This window comes from Rhipicephalus microplus, chromosome 6 (assembly GCF_043290135.1).
Source record: "Rhipicephalus microplus isolate Deutch F79 chromosome 6, USDA_Rmic, whole genome shotgun sequence".
NCBI lineage: Eukaryota > Metazoa > Arthropoda > Arachnida > Ixodida > Ixodidae > Rhipicephalus > Rhipicephalus microplus.
Genome location: NC_134705.1, coordinates 65,506,168 through 65,528,060, shown reverse-complemented (window position 1 = coordinate 65,528,060; position 21,893 = coordinate 65,506,168). Strand labels below are relative to the sequence as shown.

Below are 21,893 nucleotides of genomic sequence, written 5' to 3'. Positions count from 1 at the left end.
GGTGAGTGGGCCGATCCCGGAGGTAGTGCAATACCGGGCCAACCCGTGGCGGAGGTGAAGCAAGCTTCAAGCACTCCGCCGCATTGCAAAAATAAGTTTAATATCTTGGATCCAAATAGGATCCATATCAGATATTAAGCTGATAAGAACAGATATGTTTTATTTATGTTTCATGGGGCCGTAGGTGATTGAGTCCAACTATTAGACATAGCTTTTTCCCGCGACATAATTGACCTTAGCGCAACAGCCAAAACAGGAAATGGCGCGTTACAATCGACACTTTCAGGGCACTTGCAAGAACGCACTTGGGGAGTTTGCACATGGTCGGGAACGAGTTCTACCATGTTATACAATGCTAATGCATTTGCATTTTAATAGGGACGCGCACGCACAGTTTAGTTTGACTGCCGTAAGTGTTCGTGATATATGCCTCGTGATGCGGCAATCACTTCACTAACGCATAGTTTCTTAAATAGGCGCAGGTAGGGACGCGAACATATGCGCCGGAGCACACGATCGTTCCTTGAGTCCCACGCGCCGAGGGCTCCCACGATGAGGGCGTCCATGGTGACCCGCTGGTACCGGCGACGGAGAAACGCCACCACCGGCTCGTAATGAGCCAGCTTGGCGTTACGGGCGTTCTCGAATGCATCCGGCGTATTCTCGAACGGGCACGTGACGTCGATGACAATAGCCTCTTCGCCACGTACCAGGACGAGATCCGGACGCAGGCCCGTGTCTCCGACGGCCTGCTTTCGAAGGCCACCGTGAACTCGCGGGAGGCGGCGGTCCGGACACGGTTGACGATGGCGTCGTGGTGGGCCCGGTAGAGCGCACTGCGAGGCATGCAGTGGCACACCACATGCGGCAGCGTCTCCCTCAGGTACCCGCAGACGCGGCACCGCTGGTCCCTGTCCGGCGCGCCCCACATGCGAGCGCCGTTGAGTGGGAGCAGGTTCAGGCGGGCCCTGTGCACGAACCGCCAGTCCGCGAAGGTGGTGAAGGCGCCCGTCCGCATGAAGTGGGAACTGGCGCGATCAGCCGCCACGCAGGCCAGCACCTTCCCTTGGTTGGGGAGGTCGTGCAGGGCGCGGTCCCGTTCTCTGGCAAGTATCTCACGCAGCGTCCGCATGACGCGGCATCGGTGCTGCGGAGTTATCGTCGCGTCGCCACAGGTGAGCCGAACGCCGCCAGGATCCAGGGTCCAGGCGACGTTGTAGTGGCGGGACGCCTTACGGGCATTCGTCCACACGGACCGCAACTGGTTGGCCGGGACCCGGAACCCGTCCCCAAGTGATCCCCCGAGGTAGGACTCCAGCTCGAAGCGGGTGACCTCCCAACCGAGGCGGGCAGTGGCGGTGTCATAGGCGTCGTTAAGCTCCGCCGCAATGGGAATTCCGACGGCACCACCGGAGGCGGATCCGTAGATGTAGTTCGTCGCCGCGTTGGTGGGCAGGTAAAGCGTCCGCTTTACGAGCGGCCGTATGGCGTCGTCCAGCCAGCGCCAGTCCGTCGTAGACCAGACGCCACATCGCATCGGGAAGTTTAGCGCCGGGTAGATGAAGGTCCGAAGGGCATTCAGACGCTGCCACGGCGCCAACATTGACGACATGATCGCCCGGGCTTGGGCGATGGCGGACTCGACGGCGGAACCGGAGCCGGAGGGAATCCTGAAACCGATGGGACGTCCCAAGTACCGCTGCGGCTCGAAGTCGCGCAGCACCGATATGGGAACGCCCGAGACTCTGAACTCCGTCGGGCGCATCCCCACAGGTGTCGATCCGACCATGTGGAAAGACGCGCACTTCGATGGGTTCAAGGACAGGCCCAAGGATGCGGCGAGGGTCTCGATCCGGTTAATGCGCTGCTGGAGTCGGCGCGGGGTCGAGGCCAGGGGAGTCAGGTCGTCCGCGTAGGCAAGGATCTTGTGGTCGGAACCACCACCCTGCACTGCGCGAATGACCGGGTCAATCACTAAGTTAAATAAAATTCCACTTAGTGGGCAACCCTGACGCAGCCCTGCCAGGATCGGGATCGGCTCGGTTGTTCCCTCGGCCGCCAGGATGCAGGTGCTGTTGTCCCTGTAAAGGTCGCCGATCACCTCCGTCAACACGGGGCCGGCGTCAGCACCAGTAAGGGCGTCGAGCAAAGCCTGGTGCGGGACAGATCCAAACGCGTTGTTAAAGTCCAACAGCGCCGCACACAGGTCGGGGCCTCCCGACCGGGCGATGTCGAGCCTGCGTTGCAAGATGTAGTTAAGCTCGAACACGCCGGCGTGTGGAAGGAAGCCCTTCTGGCACTTCGACAGCACGGCGTGCTCGATCATCCAGGCCTGGAGCCGCGCTGCAAGGCACTTAGCATAAAGCTTCGCAGCCGTGCAGCCAAGGGCTATGGGCCGCCAGTTGGACGAGACCTGGGGGTCTCCTCTCTTGAAAATGAGGACGGTTCGAGTTGTCCTCCAAGAGTCTGGCGTGCGTCTGTGGTGTAGACAGGCGTTGAAGAGCGCCGCCAGGAACCGTGCCTCCGGATCGACCGTTCGCCAATGGTGGTAGGTAAGACGGTCTGCTCCGGGGGCCGTGCTCTCGGACTTGCGCAAACGCTTGAACACCTCGTCCGGTGAAAAGTTGGTCGTATCTACTCCCGCCGGGGCCGGTTCTCTTCCCAGAAGAAGGGTAGAGTCGGCCTGGCGGGCCGACCACGTGCGTCCCCAATGGTCCTGCAGATCCTGAAGCGGGATGGCGCACGTCTGGGGTGGTACCTCCAGGATCAGCCGAACCGCGCGTCGACGGTCGCGGCGGTACAGCCGCTGTATGTCGACCGCGTTCGTTGGGTCGGGCTGGCGGCGTTGGCGACCAGGACGCACCGGTGGGAGACGCACCGCCTCGACAGCCAAGGCGACGGCCCGCGTCCATGCTTCCCCGCATTGGGCCCATGACTCGTCGGTGGGCGGGTCCCGCAGCAAGGAGCGGAGCAGGCGTGCCTGGTCCTCGAGGAGGCGCGTGTGGTCCGGTGGCATCCGGAGGGTCGCGGGGTCGGACTCGGGCCGCTCCTGTACGTCGTCGGGATCCGCCGCTGCCTCGTCCACGGACGCGGGTGGCGACGGGGAGGAGGCCGAAGACACCGGGGACCCGGGCAGAATGACCAGGGATGACCCGGCATCGAGCGGCGGCGAAGACACCGCGACGTCATAGGAGATGGTGTCGTCGTTGTCGAGTAGAAACGCGGCATCGCCAACGGGCGAAGCCGCCGACGAGCCGCGCGGGGCAGGAGACGCGCCATTGGACGACGACGAGGGCCCAAAGTCGTACGGTACCAGGACATGCCTGGCGGACGACGGGGGTCTCTGTGGCGACGCAGGATCTGGTGACCGTGGTGACCCGAGAACGGGCGAGGCCACGGGAACGCCGGCAGGCGTCGGGACCCCTATGTACGGCGTAGGCGAAGACGTGCCTCCGGCGTCACGCAATGGCTGCTCGGAGGGGGCCGGGCTTGCGGCAGGAGATGGTGCCGGTGAACCGGGGACGGAGGCCGAGCCCACGGACGTCGACGAACCGCTGGACGACTGGTGCATGAAGGCAGACGGTTCGCCGATCGATGCGGGCGAAGAGGCCCCCGACCTGGTGGCCGGAGACGACGAGGGCCGCACCGGAGATGCGGCGTCAGAGGGCGATAGGCCCCTGAGGCGTCGCGAAGCCCGGGGTGCTGCTGGCGGCGACGAGGAACCCGATCCGGACGATGACGTGTCAGACGATGTGCTGACGTGGCGCACACGCCGAGAAGGCGCGCGCTCGCGAGCGGCGCCGGACGGCCTAGCCTGGTCGACGTGGCATCGCAGGTGATTGGCCAGGCCGCGCTTGGTCGTAAACGTGGCGTCGCACACGCCACAGCGACGGCGAGGCGTCTCCGTCGATGGCACGAGCGTGGCCCTTGCCAGGCAGTGGTGGTACGAGGGCCGGGACGCGAGCGGCGCGTCGCACACCGCGCACACGTAGATTCGCTCGCGCACACGAACGCCGTGCTCGAACTCCACGTGGCGGCGCACCGACAGCGCGCGAGACGTCCAAGCGGCCCCGCTGTACTTCATACTGCAGTTGTCGACCGCGCACTGCAGCTCCGCCGGGGCCGGGAGATAAACCCACAGAACGTCGCCGTTTAGGGCCGGCTGGCGTGGTTGCACCGGGGTAGAAGGGCGTGAGGACGCCGGTGCTTCGGAACCAGCCGGTCCCGACGAGTGCGACGCAGTCGACGCCGGCGATGAAGGGCCCGTCGCTGGAGAACCCGGAGTCCCGCGCCGAGGTCGCTGAGGAGGGGGTGGTGCCGGGGAGCCAGTAGGGGCAGCAGCGTGGCGCCGCCTGGAACGACGGCCCCTCGCGAAACTCGGGCGGGCAGGATCCATGGCGGCGGTCCCGGCAGGCAGCAGGACCGGACGGCAACAGCAGGGCCAGGCAGGACCAGGTGGGCCGGGCGGTGGGCGACGACGGCGGTGCGGTCACGATGGTGACCGTGGCCCGATGACGTCGTCAGCAGGCGGTGACGACCGGGCCGGGCATGCAGCAGGCGGCAGGCGAAGAGCCAAGCAGAGAAATGAGCTGTAGACTCTCACCGACCGCCGTCTAGCATCCGGGGGTCGCCAGGGCCAGCCAGGACGTCCAAGGCCTCCAGGGTCAGCAGGTCCGCCACGTCCAACGTCCAGGAACGGGAAGCTCCGCCGATCAGCAGCAGCAGCAGGTGCCCCTCCGAAAGGGCAGGCGCAGCCAGGAACGTCGCCTTCCCGGGGTGGCCGAGTCCCCGGGAGGGAACGCCTCTCGACCGTTGGCCAGCGGATCAAAGTGGGTCAGCGTAATTAAGCTGATAAGAACAGATTGAGAAAAGTTTTATTTACTTCAAACACGAGACAATTAAAGCACTACTGGTCAATATCATTGCACATACAAAAGTGGATCTAATTACAATTCAACACATACTACGTGACGGAACTTGCTTATTTCCTATAACACTCAAGCTTGTACAACAGACACGTTTTCCTTACAACTTAATGTTAGCTTGTGCCAAAGAGAAAAAAAGAAAAAGGAAGAAAAAACACACATCAAAGGAAAGTGAACCCACAAAAAACACCGACATGGTAATTTCTTAAACTATTTGACAGTCGGGGAACCTAACAGAGAGCTTGATCTTATCTCCTGTCACTCCCAAAAATGGGCAAGACCAGTGTCTCAAGAATTCAATTTCCCCGTGAGCTGCTAGTGGCGCCTCAACGAAGCACACAAGTGTCTTTCGAAACTGAGATAACAGCGGCCACTGTAGCCGCAGGCGTTGCCGTCGGACAGCCGCCCTGCAGCGATTACGCCAGAGCACAAACTCGCCAGTGGCGATCACTAATCGGCCAAACCTACCCCGGGGGCAACGGTCTCTCGTGTAATAGTGAGCGACACGCAGGCTTGGCATGGTTCTGTGAATTAGCTGCCAAAATGTTTTTGCCACCACGCAGGCTGAGACCGGGTGCGCTCGGTCTCCGTGTTTCCGCAGTTGGGGCACCTGGCGGACTGCACCACCCCCCAACGCTGTAATCGTTCCAGCGTGGGCAAAATTCGCCAGCCCCTTTGCCATTGCAAGTCAGCTACCTCTTTTGGTAGCTTACCCGTCGTTAACTCGGGCCATGGGAACGTGGGTGGCGGGCTTCGTAACGTGCCCCTGGTAGAAACCAGCTGTTCACATAGCCGCACAGGGGCAATTTCTCGGGGATCAAGATCCGGGTCCATGGCCGTGAGCTCCCGCGAGAGCGCCACAAGTGCCTTATAATAGGACGGTGTATGCTCAGCGCTCGGACACAAATTTCCCAGTGCTCGGGGGACCAGCACTCTGCGCTGCGGGCCTAGAAAAAACATGACGAGTGGTCTTGCGGGTGCCCTTACATCATCTAAAATTCCCAGCACTGTTTTAAGTGCGAGCAGCTGCGCCGTCGTACCAATACACGGGAGACCAAAGCCCCCAAGATTCCGAGGAAGCCTGAGTGCATCTCGCTGCAGGCGCTCTGTCTTCCCGTCCCAAAAGAAAGAAAATACGGCTCGGTCGAGGGCCTTCAACACTGCTTCCGGGGGAAAATCTATTCTCGAGACATAAAAGACCCGCGCCAAAAAAACACACTTGATCAAATACGCCTTCTCGGCAAAGGAAAAATTAAAGCTCGTAGCTCTCTGTGTCGAATCAGTCACTTCCCTGCTCAGCTCCTCCCACACATCGGGTGCAACTCCTGTTTTCTCAAAAGTGATACCGAGAATCCGTAGCCTCGTAGCTATTTGGAGGTCGTGTGGTAGACTCGATTGGAGCGAGTTGCCGAGCACCATGGCACTACTTTTATTCATATTTAGCTTCGCGCCTGAGAGCCTAGCATATTCCCCGAAACGCGTGAGTACCTGCGAGATGCTATCCTCGTCTCGAGCAAACACAGTGACGTCATCGGCGTACGCAGATACTGTCACTGTGGCCGTGCCCGGGAGGGGAAGACCGCGTATTCGAGTGTCAGCCAAGACCGCACGAAGGAAGGGGTCGATACACAGTACGAATAGCATGGGGCTCAGAGAGCACCCCTGCCGAACGCCTCTAGTTAGGTGTATCGTCCCCTTCACTACGCCGTTAAGCACCAAGACACTTCTCATGTTCGCGTAGATGTTACGGAACAAAGCAACAGCTTTGGGCTGAAGCCCATACTTGCTTAATACACCGAAAAGGTATTCGTGCCTGACGCGGTCGAAAGCGTGTTCCTGATCTAAGGAAATGCAAAACCCTCGCGTCTTGGTGTGGGCCATGTACGCCAAGAGGTCCCGAGTGAGCGTGAGGGCGTTAAAAATGTTTCTGCCCATCACCGAGCCCGTTTGTTGATTACAAATCACTTCGGGCCACCACTGCTTCAGTCTACTCACTAGGACGGCCGCGAAAATCTTATAATCCGCGTTTAACACGGTTATTGGTCGCCATGATCCCGGTTGCCTGCGATCTTTTCCTTCCTTCGGTAGTAAAATTAGTTTACCCTCCGCTAATGAGTCTGGGAGCATCCCATCTTTTAAAATTCTATTGATCATGGCTACCAAGCCAGCACCAATTTCCGGCCAAAACTCCTTATAAAATTCGGTCGGCAGACCATCCGGGCCCGGGGCTGAACCTACCTTCAAAGATCGCAAAATAGAGTAAACTTCCGCGGCAGACGCTTTTTTCATTAGGTTTGCGCTTGCTTCTTCCGGTAATTTAGGCAATTCGGTGCATAGGGTTTCAAGTTAGCTGACTACCGTGCTCGCATCTATTTGTGAGTTGCCTTCAGCAAACAAGTTAGAAAAGTACTCCAAAATGCGCGTGTCTATATCTACGCTTTCTTCCGAAACCGACCCGTCCGGCATACACACCGCCAACGCGTACTCAGGGCCGCTCGGCGAACGCCGTGAAGTCAAGAAACGGCTGAGGTCAGGCGTGTCTCGAAAAATTGAGTCTGGCGAGTGTATGTGTACCTTTTGGGACGTTTGCAGGAAGATGCGGTCGTATCGGGCTCTCAAAATTCCCAAGTACTCTCTCGTGGTTGGAGTCAAGGGGGCGCCTGCTTTCAGTATTCTTATCTTCCACAGGGTTTCATTAAGCTCGTACGTGAGTCTCAGTCTCGCGTTCCTACCACATTCCCTAGCCCAACGCTGCCACTGTGCTTTTAAACTATCCCACTCCTGAGAGGGGTCTCTCGCGCCCGAAAGTGTTTCCTTAACCCCCGCTCTTAGCGTCTCCTTCAACGCGTCATCTGCGAGCACCGCTAGATCGAGGCGCCATATGCGCACCCCGTCCAACCGACGATCCGGCAAGGCCATAGACAGAACCACAGGAAAGTGGTCGGAGATTCGACTCGCCTCTACCGGAAAAGCGCGTACCGCCACGTCGGCCACCACAGGACTCAAGGCCCCACAGACATAAAATCTATCTAGCCTTGTCTCTGATGAACCCCTTTTCCAGGTCGGGACAAACGTGTTGCCTTTCTTAAGAATCCATGCGTCTTGGAGCCCGAAGTCCTGTGTTAAGCTGACGAGCTCGCGAGCGTTGTTAACATTTCTGCCTTGGCCCGGGCCCCGCACATCTCGCATGCTATCAGTGACACAGTCAAATCCCCACATAGCACTGTCGCGCACTCGTCCATGAAGTAGGGCGATAACGATCGGAAAAAAGCGTTCGTGTCTCTCCTTCGCGTCGGCGCGTACACACATACAAAGCGCAAACGCAGGCTGCCTATCTTACATTTCAACTGCAACGCTCGACCGTCGCTATCAACAGTGCAAAAGAGCGTGGAAAAAAGGGCGGCGTTCATTATCACGGCGCCTACGCCGCAACTGCGCGTGGACGCTAGTGAAAAGTAGCGTGGTAAATTAAACCGATTACGAAACGCTGTTACATCTGCCGACGACACAAAATTCACTTCTTGAAGAAACAAAAGGTCAATAAAATTCTCTCTAGCAAAATGGATAACCTCTGTCTGTTTATCGGGTTTACAAAACCCCTGTACATTTAGGGTAATTATGTTAACCATGTTGCTAGAGCAATGATTACTAAAGGTAGGAATACCTTCCCGCCGGCGAACGACGGGTCAGTCGACGCCTTACGCGTCCGGAGGCGTGGGCCCGGAGGGGCCCTGGGTATGCGGCGTTCCCGTCGCCGCCTGCTTGCGGGGGTTTCCCACTTCCTCGGAGCTTGACTCCGACGATTGGTATGGCCGTTTCAAATCCGGTTTGTCCAGCTGCATTCCGTAGTCCTCGCCAAAAGGTCCAAAAATGTCATTCAGTGGGTTCCGAAGGTTGGGGTCTCGGCTCTGCTTCAGCACTCGGGACACCGGGCTCAGCGGTTGTTGGTCCTGCTGCGTGCTCGGAGGGTCGCCCGATGGTTTCCGATGCTGAGGTTCACTCGCGGGCGTGCGGTGTCCTCGCCCGACGGCCACCTGCCCGCTGGGGTGCTTGACGCCCACAGGTGTGCCCTGCGAGGGTTCGGTGTTTGGGGGTGCGTCCTCAATGGAGCTTGACGACTGCCTTGTGTCGTCCGATTTCGTTGAGGTGAGCTGACTTGCTCCCGACAGTGACTCCGTCTCCGACACGGATGCGGAGTCGTTTGTCACCTGCGGGCTTGGGGACGCATCTTCAACCACTGCACTCCAGTCTTTAATGGGCTCTTCTTCCTGAGGGTTGTGCGTCCTCCCACCTTGTACCTCTTCGGTATTGCCCCGGGGGGCAGTGACTCCCGCACGAGGTTCGTGTTCTGGTTCGGGGGCTGTCGGACTTGGGGGAGGTTTCTCCCTCGCGGCCGCCGCATACGACCTTGGCTGAAGGCAGTCTGCGGTCGCGTGTTCCCCGCCGCACCGGCGGCATGAGGCGGAACATCCTGTCGTGTCGTGGCCGAACGCTTGGCACCTCGCACATCTCGGGGTGTGGCAGTCCTTCCCCACGTGGCCTTCCTGGGAGCATCGGGAGCAGACTTTCGTCACGCCCCGATAGTCGCACATTACACGGTGCCCTTGCACGGTCAGGAAATTCGGCACTGGTTTGATCATCTCCAGCCGTACAACTCGGAGACTGTTGCCCACGTGCTGGCGCCCTTTGAACGTTTGTTCATAGATGTCGATTACTTTGCCGTACTGGGTGAACGCTGCAGCCAAAGAGGCATCCCCAAGAAAGAGGGGGCACCTGCAGACTGTTACTGCGACTACTTGAGGTCCGACTTGGGTGACTGGTACTGAGACTCCGTTGAGGACGAAACTTCCCCGCGACGACAGCTTCGCTGCGGCCGTCGCAGTGGCTACTGCGATGCAGAACTTCGTTCCGCCTTGGTGCTGAAGGGACTTGAGACCTCTTGGCCCGGTTACTTCTTCAATTGCGTCGATGATTTCATCTGCGGTAGAATCCGTCGAAGCGTTGAAGCAAAAGCAGTGCGCTTTAGGAGGGGGCGCCCGGAAAGCCATCCTCGCGTTGCAGGCAACCGGCCGAGCCGATCGCGAGCCCCGGCGGATGACTAAGCTTGAAAACCTTGCCGCCTGATGACACAAAAAGGTCCTAGCCAAAAGGCCGAGAAGCGATGCAATTCATTAGCACTTAATTAAAATCCATTCTTTCACACCTCGTACTTAGTCCTGGCCAAAAGCCAGGCAAACAGTAGCAAAGCAATTCCGACGTCCACCCATGCACAACCAGCATTGTGCACCGACAGCGGCGGCGCTGGCTTCACGGCATTGCTTTTATCCCTAGTCTGCTTGAAGTTTCTTGTTTCGCTTACAAACATGTTAAAACTGAAACCTTCTTTTTCCCAGAGGTCAAAGCCACGCGTGCTTGCTTGCATGCGTACTCTCGAATGTAACCATGACGTCACACCAAATGCTTGCCGGCGAACATTATCAGGCATGTCGCGAGGGATGCTACAGCACTTGTTTTAAAAGCTGATGCATAGTGTACATGTCCAACTCGAGCACCAAAGCCTGGAAGGAAAAAAAAATTGCCCGCAGCTTCCCTCGGGGGAACACTGAGGAGGATGCGGACCATATAATTGGTTAACGGGGTGTTAAAGTGCGACTTACTTGGGTCGATGGCTAAATTGGTTAACGTGGTTGTGAAATGGGGTGTTAAATTGCGACTTACTTGGGTCGATGGCTAAATTGGTTAACGTGGTTGTAGGAGGGGGTGTTAAATGAGTGAACACGTACACACGTATGCGAAAGGGCGGCGCTGGTCGAAGGGACGTCGATCATTGTGTTTGTGGATTCGTTCGAATTCATTTCACCGCGACCTTGGACGTCGACGCGCCGTACAAACCAACCGACGAGCGGCAACTGAGCGAGCGAGCGCCGACCTTGAGTATATATACAGCACGACGGCGCATGCACTGTCAGCTGTTGAATGTTCTCGAAGCGCGACGCCACATGCGCGTCCACTGGAGAATCAGGAGAATTGTAGATGTCGAACGCGGTGTGTAGAGGAGGAAGGGTGCACAGATGGTGGAGGAGTGAAGCGCGCGCGGTGTGTAGAGGAGGAAGGGATGCACAGATGGTGGAAGAGTGGGCGACGGCGCGACGGCGCATGCGCGCGCGTCAGCTGTCGAATGTTCGAGAAGCGGTGCGGACGGCGCGGACGGCGCACTACAAGGCGCGAGTATAAGATGCTCCGCATCTAAAACAGAATAAAGTGAGCCAAAAAGAATGTACCAAGCTAAGTAGGAGCAGACGACGCGAGCTGCGCCGCCGCAAAACACAGAGGGAAGCCAGGTGGAACCAGTGAAATGGAAAAAACCGCGCCCGGCACAGAGGACGCGAACAGCGTCTGCTCACTCACAGCGGAAAGGCGCGGCGCGTCCGAGGCGCGCTAACAACGCACCCCCCCCCCCTTTGCCCCGCCGCCGCATGGCGCCGAGACGCCGGCAGTCTACTCGATTGTTCCACCGCCATCCGCGGGGGGGTCCCCCCTGGACGCGGCGTTCCCACCCAACCTCGGGGTCTTCGCCTTCGGCGGGGCGTCGCTGTCGCTGCTTCTAACTTCAAGCCCGGTCCGCCGCTGCCTCGCCTCACGAGTAGGGGAACCCTCACGGGAGTCGCGCTGCGGCTCGTCTCCTTGACGACGACGCGAGCGAGACCTCGGCTCGCGGCCCTTGTCGCGACTTGAGGCCCGCGCGCCCGAATCGCGACCAGCCCCGTCTCCGCGGCGACGACGCGAGCGCGAGCGAGATCTCCGCTCGCGGCCAGACGCCGGGTGAACCACGGGCGGGTCCGGTCGCCGGCCCTTGTGGGGCACAACCTGCTCGGGGGAAGGGTCTGACGGCACGCGGTCGTCGTCCTCAGGCAGGGCATAGTGCCCACGACTCACAATAGGCCTTTCATCGCTGGCCGGGGCTTGCTGAAGCGCTCCCAAGTCCTGTGCCGTGACAGGGGCCAGCACGTTGGCCGGCGCGTCGGAGACGGGGCGGCTAGTCTCCTCTTTCTCAGGAGGCACCGGAGACGCGTCTTCTAAGGTAGCCAAAGGCGGCCAGTCCTCGGCGCTCGATAGGCTTGCGGGTGTCGTAAGGGACGCCGATCGCGTCGGGCCCGACTCGGTATCAGTTGTGTCTGCACCAGAGGACGCCGAAGCAACGGAGGCGGACGCACTGCGCGTCTCTTCCTTTACACCCGAAGACTCCGCATTGCTGCTTGCGCTCGAGTCTGATTCCCCGTCGCGGCGCCATGAGAGGGGGCCCATTGCGGTCGCGCGGGGCGCAGTCCTAGGCGTTAGTACCTGTAGACGCGAAGGGGGCTCACCAGACCTCGGCGAAGGGGCACCGGATGATTGGCCAGGTGCTGCGTTGGTAGCTGTCAGTACTGATGAACCGCGGGCAGCGGCCGCGTAGGAGCGCCTGCGGAAACACTCTCGCGTCCCGTGACGGCCCCCGCAACGCGAGCACTCGGCTGTGCAGCCCTCTGTGTCGTGGCCGAAGACGCCACAACGCTTGCAAAACTCGGCCGCGCACGCGGTCGCCATGTGCCCGACCTCGCCGCAGCGCGCACAAACCCGACGCATGCCTCTATATTCGCACATTACTTTGTGCCCCGCAATCGTTAGGAAGTTGGGAACAGGGCGACGCATCTCAATTTTCACGAGACGCACCCCGTTTTTCTTGGTCTGGCGGTTGGCTAAGGTGGCGAATGAAATGCCCTTCACCTTGCCAAACTGAGCTAGGGCATTACTGAGGGTTTCATCCGGCAGAAAACCGGGGTAGCGGTAGACGTTTACATACGTTACCGGCGGCCCGACGGGCTCTACCGGCACGTTCACTCCGTTAACCTTAAAGCTCTCTGCAACCATAAGCTTTGTCGCCTGACTAGCATTGCGGGTGCAAACGAGAAATTTCGATCCCTCCATATGTTGGAGCATATATACACTATCATCTCCTGCTGTTTCCTCTACTGCGTCTATTAAGTCGTCAACAGAAACGTCGCCTTCGGGCGCTGAGAACATAAAACAATTTTCCCACACCGGGAGTTCAAATGGCGTGGCCATACTTGTAAGTAGAGTCCGCAAGGCGCCGGGTCGGGCGAGGCTTGAGGACGACTCGTTACGTGCAGGCGAGCTGCACACTGGTAGAACGCGGCTCAGCCGAGGCGAGGGCCGCGCAGGACTAGGTGGTGGCCGGTGGACCGCAGGGGGCTCCGGGACGGCAGGCGTGGGCCGGGGACCTTGCACCACCAGGCATGGGGCGAGCGGGCACCAGGCAGGAGCCGGGAACCCGAGGCGGCAGGTGGGCGCGCGGAGCGGCGCTGCCACAGGAACGACCTCTTGCACGGGCTTCACAGGAACCGGGGGCCGACGCCGACGTGACGTGACCCCAGGTCTCGCAAAATGACTCGTAGAAAACGGCTAGCTCGACACTTTGATCTTAGCCAAAAGGGCGAGAAGCGATGCAATTCATTAGCACCTAATTAAAATCAATTCTTTCACACCTCGTACTTAGTCCTGGCCAAAAGCCAGGCAAACAGTAGCAGAGCAATTCCGACGTCCACCCATGCACAACCAGCATTGTGCACCGACAGCGGCGGCGCTGGCTTCACGGCATTGCTTTTATCCCTAGTCCGCTTGAAGTTTCTTGTTTCGCTTACAAACATGTTAAAACTGAAACCTTCTTTTTCCCAGAGCTCAAAGCCACGCGTGCTTGCTTGCATGCGTACTCTCGAATGTAACCATGACGTCACACCAAATGCTTGCCGGCGAACATTATCAGGCATGTCGCGAGGGATGCTACAGCACTTGTTTTAAAAACTGATGCATAGTGTACATGTCCAACTCGGGCACCAAAGCCTGGAAGGAAAAAAGAAAAAAAAATGACTTTGCAAAATGTAACTACGTCACCCATCCAACATGGCTTCTACGCTGGCTGCCCAAGCAACGCCTCTGCAACGACGCCCACAATCATCGGCAAAAAGGTGTTGCCTGTGGCTGCTTCAGCGCGCTCAACGTATGCCTTGCAAGTTCCGACGTGGCGGAACACCGCACCGAGGTCGACGAAGGTCCTGCCGTAAAAGGCAGACCAGGGAATGCGTGCGAAACGTCTACCGCGTGCGTTGTGAAGCCGGTGAATGAAGGGTCATGTGGCAGAGGGTGACGGAACGTGAGTGTGCGACATGCCGCTGCGATGTCGTTCAAGCGTTCAACGGGCCGGCAGGCTCTGCCTGTCGTGGTCGAAAACGCTTGTCCAAGTTTTGCTGATTCCGAGGGGTAGGAGTGCTATAGTGGCGTGTACGAGGCGCTGGTGCGGCGCTCCGTCGATCGTGCCAGACGGACATGAGGCGGCAAGAAGGCGGTCGTCAAGTGGTCGCGGAAATGAGTGGAGAAGTACTCGCCTGCGCTTTTCGTCGAATTCCGCTGGGTAAGGTGCGAGAAGACTCGCGACAGACGGTCTTCGGGAGACGGGTGGTTGCACAAATGCGACCGTGCGTCAACGTGCAGCCATATTCGTGGATTATTTCGCCCCATAACGATAGCTTCGTCACAGCGCTCGCTGGGGTTGCTTGTTTTTGTTGACCTTCACTTGTGGCTCACACCCACTGTGAGGGATTGGCCGGTTTGTTGTTCTGCTTCTTCGACTTCTACATACTCGGCTTAGTGAAGCTGTGAGGAGTGATGAGTGGGTACAGAGGCAAAGCACAGCAAAGCGCGCCCGGAACGTGATCTCACGTGTCCTGGTTTCCACGGCGCTTCAGGTACGTGCGTGGTGCGTCCGTACGTCTAGTGCGCAATTTTCTTGGAACTTCCAGCAACTGGCAATTCCATTGAGGTGAGCGTGTGAGGATGTTTATTGTAATTAACGAGAGCCAACGGTGGATGAGCTGGTATGAGATGGTGTTCAGAAATCTAGTGTGTGATCAACAAGGCGATGTCCGTCGTGGTGGTCTAGTGGCTGTAAGGTACTCGGCCGCTGACCCGCAGGTTGTGGGATCGAAACCCGGCCGCGGCGGCTGCATTTCCCTGTGGTCAGATTAGGGTGCACGTTAAAGAACCCCAGGTGGTCGAAATTTCCGGAGCCCTCCATTACGGCGTCTCTCATAATCATATGGTGGTTTTGGGATGTCATACCCCACATATCATCATATCGTCATCAAGGTGATGGCTGAGGGCGCCAGCGAGGTAGCTGACCGCGTGGCAACGAATTACAGCCACCGCTGGCAGAAGCTGGGACCCAGGTCAGTGGACATAGAAAAAGCACATCGGGGCTTTGCCGCTCCACCGTACAGCAGGTGTGTGCGGGGTGGGTCCTGTGGCGTTCTTTGCGATTTTAATTTGTGATGGGGAATAGTGTAGATGCATAGACGTGGCGAGAGCACGCGTCTTCAGGTTAAGACGTCGCGTGAAGATGTGAAATAAAAATGCCTTCGTTTGTCACTGCAACTGTAAACAGAAACACCAACAACCATTTCTAGAGGCTGTTTTATTTTTCGTTCCGAAACGGGTGAATTGGAAAAGCGGAATTAGCTTGGCACATACATACACACTTCTACACACATACATACACATCGTATACACACTTCTAGCTTTCCTCCGAAACAGTAATAATAAATTACTCTACAATAGTCTTATTAATATGAGTAGGGATGTTTAAAAAAATAAAACTTGAGTATGTACGTGTGAACATAACCAAAAAAGGGGGGGGCCTCCAATTATGAAATTTCCACAGAAACATTTATTTTCCCACAGCAATCGTAAGTGTAAACACAGCTAGCGCACTCCCCGCACGCGAATACCGCGTCAGCCGGGGCGGCGTGACGCCACCGTCTCGGACACTCGCCGCACCCACGCCGTTTACCTAGATATCCTTGGTAAATTCGAACACTCTTTCTGTCATTGAATTTATTGTCGAACTCACCCCCGCAGGGGTGAGTGGGCCGATCCCGGAGGTAGTGCAATACCGGGCCAACCCGTGGCGGAGGTGAAGCAAGCTTCAAGCACTCCGCCGCATTGCAAAAATAAGTTTAATATCTTGGATCCAAATAGGATCCGTATCAGATATTAAGCTGATAAGAACAGATATGTTTATTATTCTTATTACAGAAACAACATAAATGGTTATGGAACATGACAGGAAACGGCAAAGGCTAATGGATAAAAGTGTATGACAAACGCGGTATCGCTTCTCGGAAAAAAAAAGGACACAACTATTTACAAGACGCCTATATGGCCACGGTATATGTCCGTAGAGGCGGCGATCGTGTCTGACACGCAGAGTCTTTTCATAGTCCGCAGGTAGTTCTTGGAACAAAACCTGCGGCAGACACGATCGTTGGCCGGGTCCCACTAGCCGAGGCAGCCAACGATGATGGCGTCGACGGAGACGCGCTGGAACCGCTGGAGGAGATGACGCTTTAGAGGGGCGTACTTCTCCTCCTTGACCCTCCGAGCCTCCTGGAACGCCTGCAAACGGTTGTCGAAGGGACAGCAGACGTCCAGGATCAGGGCTTCCTCACCACGGGCCAGGACGAGGTCGGGTCGCAAGCCGGGGACGCCGACCTGCTGGTTCTCCCCGATGACGGTGAACCGCTCCAGGGCCGCCTTCTTGAGGCGCGCAACCATGGCGTTGTGGCGCTCCGTCATGACCCGGCTCTGCCGCATGCAGTGGCAAAGGACGTGCGGCAGGGTCTCCTCCTCGTACCCGCAGCGTCGGCATCTCTTGTCAGCTGCGGGCACCCACGTTCTTGTGCCGTTCAGGGGGAGGAGATTCAGCCGGGCTCGGTGAATGAAGCGCCACTCCTTGAAGCGGGTGTAGCGGCCGGACCTCATGAAGTGGAAACTGGCGGGGTCCGCCGCCACGCATGCCATCGTCTTGCCCTGGGACGGCTTCTCCTGGAGAGAACGGTCCCGGTCCTGGTTTAGGATGGCGCGAAGGATCTTGATCAGCTTGTTGCGGTTCTGCGGTGACACCGTGGCCTCTCCGCAGGTAATGCGGGCACCCTGGTCTAGAAGTTCCCAGGTGACGGAAAGGCGACGGGAGGCTTTGCGTGCCTCCGTCCAGACAGACTGCAGCTGGGTCGCAGTCTGCCGGAAGTCACCCTCCGTTTCGCCTGAGAGGTAGGCCTCGGTGTCGCCCGTGTCCGCCGGTCGCCTCAGCCGCCTCGACACCAGCCGGTTGAGCTCCTCTCTCGCTCGCTCCCGGACATCCAGATCGGTCGACGACAGGAGCTTGAAGGCCCCGTCCACTCGGCAGATGTCGCTGAGCTCCGCCGCAAGAGGGATTCCTGCAGTGCCGGCTTGTGCACTCCCGTACACATACTTATTTGATGCTCTTGCCGGCACGTACAAGGTCTTCTTGATCAGCGGGCGAAGCTCCTCGTCCAAGCGATGCCACTCTCCTTTGCTGGCAAGACCCACCCGCATGGCGAAGTTGAGGGCTGGGTACAGGAATGTTTTGATAGAATCCAGCCTCTGCCATGGGGTGAGCATGGAGGAGAGCAGCCGTCTGCCGAGATTGATGGCCTCGTCGACCGTCGTCTGGTCCGGTAGCACCCGAAACCCCACAGGACGCCCCAGGAATCGGTGCTCCTCGAAGTCCGCCAGTGCAGGGACCGGGACGCTCCCCACGGTGAAAGTGGTGGGCCGTGTGCCCACCGGGTAGCACCCGGACAGGTGGAGGGTGCGGCACTTGGCGGGCTTCAGCCGCAGCCCGAGCGGGTCCGAAAGGGCCGTCACCACGTTGAGGTGGCGCTGCAAGGTGGCGGGATCCCCGGCGAGCAGTGTCAGATCATCGGCGTAGGCAAGGATGTTGTGTTGCCTATCGTCTCCCTGCACCGCTCTGATGATGGGATCCACCACTAGGTTGAAAAGCAGGCCGCTCAGGGGACAGCCTTGGCGTAGGCCCGCTCCGATGGTGATGGGCTCCGTGGTGCCGTCAGCTGCCACGACGCAGGTGGTGTTGGCGCGGTAGAGTTCCTCCACGATCTCCGCGAAGGGCTCCCCCGCGCCAGCGCCGCGAACAGCGTCAACGAGGGCCTCATGTGCGACCGAGCCGAAGGCGTTGGCGTAGTCGAGGAACCCCACGCACAGCTCCCCACCTCCCGTCCTGGCGTCGTCCAGGCGTCCCTGCAGCACGAAGTTGTGTTCGAACACCCCATCGTGCGGCAGGAAGCCCTTCTGACACCTGGAAAGTACCGCATGGTCGCCCAACCACCGGTGCAGCCGGGTGGTCAGACATCCGGCATACAGTTTGGCGATCGTTCGACCAAGGGCAATGGGTCGCCAGTTTGTGGGGTCCTCGCGGTCGCCCTTCTTGTGAATGAGGATCGTCCTCGTCGACTTCCAGCTCCGGGGTGTGCGACGATACTTGAGGCAGATGTTGAATACCGCCGCAAGGTACCGCCCTTCAGGATCTACCTGCCTCCAGTGGTGGTAAGTGAGGCGGTCCTCTCCCGGAGCTGTACTCTCGCACCTTCGGAGCTTGGCTGCGACCTCTTCATCCAAGAAGGGGCAGAGGTCCAGTTCTTCGTTGGTGGGGTGTCACAGAACGAGCGCTAAACAAGAGCGCGTCGCCAAATCCTTGCGTCAACGGGCGGCAGAAACGCCGCGAGGTAAAAAGAAAAAAAAAAGAAAGCCAACATCCAGGGCTCCCGGGCGCGCGCTCTCCCCGCAGAAGCACGGCTTCGCAGACGATCCTCCTCACCCCACATCGGCGGCCCAGCAAGACCGCGATTTTTCTTGAACGAAGGAGGCGGGGTCAGACCGAGTGAATCATCCTCCGGAGAGGGCAGTCGAACCATCTCGTGCCTCTCCCCAGCCTTCGCTGCCTATCGCGCCGACGAAATGACGAGAAACATCTGGAAAGTCGCGCGCAAGGTATTTAACCGAGCAGCCGAGACGAGAAACCAGGAGAAGACGGAACGTTAGCGCCGGAGCGCGTAGGAATTCCGCCGTGTAGTCGGCGAAGGTTCTGCCCGTAGTGACAGAACAGGAGGAGACGGAAGTGAGCGCCAGAGTGCGTAGAGAGTCCGCCGTGTAGTCGGCGAAGTTTTGGTCCGTAGGGACGGCTCGAGCTACAGGCAAGAGCGTGGGTTTACCGCTATCGAGCGAAGACGCGGGCAACAGCTGCGTGTGTGAAGCCGACGGATTTCCGGCGAAGAAGTTGAAGTTTGAAGAGTGGCCAATTGAAGACGGGAGGTTTCCTGGAAGAGAAACTTCGAGGGCTGCGGAACGACAACAACGCTGGACTTTGAGTGAGTGGTTCTCGGAAGAGTGTCATATAGACTTTGGTTCCAAGAACTTTGGACTGAATAGGTTTTCTATCTCTTTAGTCTTTAAGTGTCTTGGTTGTTCAATGCATGCGACTGCATTGTAGTGCGTATTGTTGTCCGTGTCCGTTGTATTAAGTGTGGCTGATTGTATTGTGTCGTACGTTGATTGATTGGTTTGATTGGTGACATATTGTATGCAACTATTGTGGAGTGTGCATTTTTGTGTATTGTTTTCGATCTGCCATTATTGAGAATATAATTTGTTTGTTTATCAACTCTCGGCTCTGACTTGTTCTTTGGGCCACAGCCGGCGTCCGCTATCGCGCCAAAAAGGACCACTTCTAAATTGTCCACGCTTTCGTGGTGCGGTTCGGGGGGGCCGATACTTCGGCCCTTGGAATTAGCCCGGCGATCGCCTCCCTCATAACGGGACATGTGTGACATGGGGGCTCGCGTCCTGAGTATTGTTGTGTCCACTGCTACCGGGGACCAGAGGCGGGTGAAGTAGTCGTGAAGCGTGCCTGGGTCAATGGGGCAGAGCTGCGAAGGGCCCTCCACAATCAGCCGGACGGCTCGGCGCCGGTTCCTCCTGTAGAGAGCCTGTATCTGGGAGGGGTTATCGGGGTTAATCTCGCGCCGAGATGGTGTTTGGCGCGAGTCCCGATTGGGCAGCCTCAGGTGGTCAGTAATGGCTGCCTCTGCGCGGTCCAGAATGGTTTCGAACCGCGCCCACTCCTCCTCAGATACGGGCAACCGGCTTAGTGCCCGCAGCTCCGCCGTCATCTCGGCTAAGATCCAGGCACTCTCTGGGCCGGCGGTGTCGGCCACCTCCCCCTGGGTGCCGTATGTGCTGCCGCTGTGTCGGTCGACTCTGCGGGGTGTCATGGCCTCGGGAGAAGGTGGTGGTGGGCTCCCAATGGCTCGCCCCGCAGTCTGCTCTGGAGGCTCCCCCTCTGCAGGACCGCAGTACTCCTCCGAGGGGGAACTCAATCGTGCTGCTTGGTGGTCAGCTGGGCTGCCCGCCGCATCCTCAACGCCGCCTGGCAGGGGGGTAGGCAGGACCTCCTGTGTAGAGGGTCCTGTGGCGGCATTTTGGGTGGATGAGGCGGTGGCCTGCTGCTGCTGTTCCGTTTCACCCGGTGAAGAGCCGGCGCCACTCTGCAACAGACTTTTTATTCAATATTACATACATAATAACATCATAATGATTAGGAAAAACTCAAATAGAAAACTTGGTATAAGAGTATAAGTTAAAATCTGGTAACGAAGGGGCTAAAACTGTTAATACAAATAGGTTAAAAACGGTAAAACTGTAAAGGTGTATAAGTCTAAAAACATGAAAAATTCGCAACTCTAAAAACTTTGGCTATATACAATGTCACTGCACTCCAATGTGGCGGCGGTAGATGTCCGTGGAAGCCGCGATCGTGTCACTGACGCACAAGCGTTTCATTGTTCGCAGATAGTTCTTAGAACACAGTCTGCGGGTGACACGATCGTTCGCCGGATCCCACGACCCCAGGCAGCCGACGACGATGGCTTCGATGGAGACGCGCTGGAACCGTCGGAGGAGATGTCGCTGTAGGGGGGCGTACTTCTCCTCCTTAAGCCTCCGGGCTTCCTGGAACGCCTGCAGTCTGTTGTCGAAAGGGCAGCAGACGTCCAGGATCAAGGCTTCCTCGCCTCGTGCCAGAACCAGGTCAGGTCGCAGGCCGGGAAGTCCGACCTGTTGGTTCTCCCCGATGACGGTGAACCTTCCCAGGGCAGCCTTCTTGATACGTGCGACGATGGCGTTGTGGCGCTCCGTCATTGCCCGGCTCTGCCGCATACAATGGCAGAGTACGTGCGGCAGCGTCTCCTCCCTGTACCCGCAGCGTCGGCACCGTTTATCTGCTGCAGGTACTCAGGTACGTGTGCCGTTGAGGGGGAGGAGATTAAGCCGGGCTCGATGAATGAAGCGCCACTCCTTGAACCTGGTGTAGCGGCCGGTCCGCATGAAGTGGGAGTTAGCGGGGTCCGCCGCTACACACGCCATCGCCTTGCCCTGGTTTGGCTTCGCCTCGAGGGAACGGTCCCGGTTCTGGCTGAGGATGGCCCGGAGAGTTTTCACCAGCTTGTTCCGGTTCCGCGCGGACACCGTGGCCTCCCCGCAGGTGATGCGAGCGCCCTGGTCTTGTAGCTCCCAGGCGACAGTTAGGCGACGGGAGGCTTTGCGGGCCTCCGTCCAGACAGACTGAAGTTGGGTTTGGGTCTGTCTGAAGTCGCCTTCCGTGTCGCCCGAGAGGTAGGCCTCGATTTCCTCGTCGTCAGCATCGCGTCGGAGCCGCCTGGAGACCACCTGGTGCAGCGCCTCCCTTGCCCGCTCCCGAACCTCCGAGTCCGTCGACGTCAGGAGCTTGAAGGCCCCGTCCACCCGGCAGATGTCACTCAGCTCCGCCGCCAAAGGGATCCCTGCAGTGCCGGCCCTTGCACTCCCGTACACGTAGTCGTTAGATGCCCTGGCCGGAACGTACAGGGTCTTCTTGATGAGGGGGCGGAGCTCGTCATCCAGACGCTGCCACTCTCCCTTGCTCGCGAGGCCCACCCGCATGGCGAAGTTGAGAGCTGGATATAAAAAAGTTTTAATCGCATCCAGCCTCTGCCACGGGGTGAGCAT

The 21,893-nt window shown here is 58.3% G+C and overlaps 1 protein-coding gene and 2 non-coding genes across 3 annotated transcripts; all 3 read right to left on the bottom strand.

Annotated features, from left to right (window-relative positions):
• Positions 1-189, bottom strand: LOC142766290 (U2 spliceosomal RNA). The gene has a single exon (XR_012884470.1). It is a non-coding gene; the product is annotated as a U2 spliceosomal RNA (small nuclear RNA).
• Positions 190-15,894: 15,705 nt separating this feature from the next.
• On the bottom strand, positions 15,895-16,077 carry LOC142766255 (U2 spliceosomal RNA). The gene has a single exon (XR_012884443.1). It is a non-coding gene; the product is annotated as a U2 spliceosomal RNA (small nuclear RNA).
• A 5,063-nt stretch (positions 16,078-21,140) lies between these two features.
• Positions 21,141-21,893, bottom strand: LOC142765873 (uncharacterized). The gene has a single exon (XM_075867678.1). It carries the CDS (start codon positions 21,891-21,893, stop codon positions 21,141-21,143), a length of 753 nt encoding a protein of 250 aa, XP_075723793.1.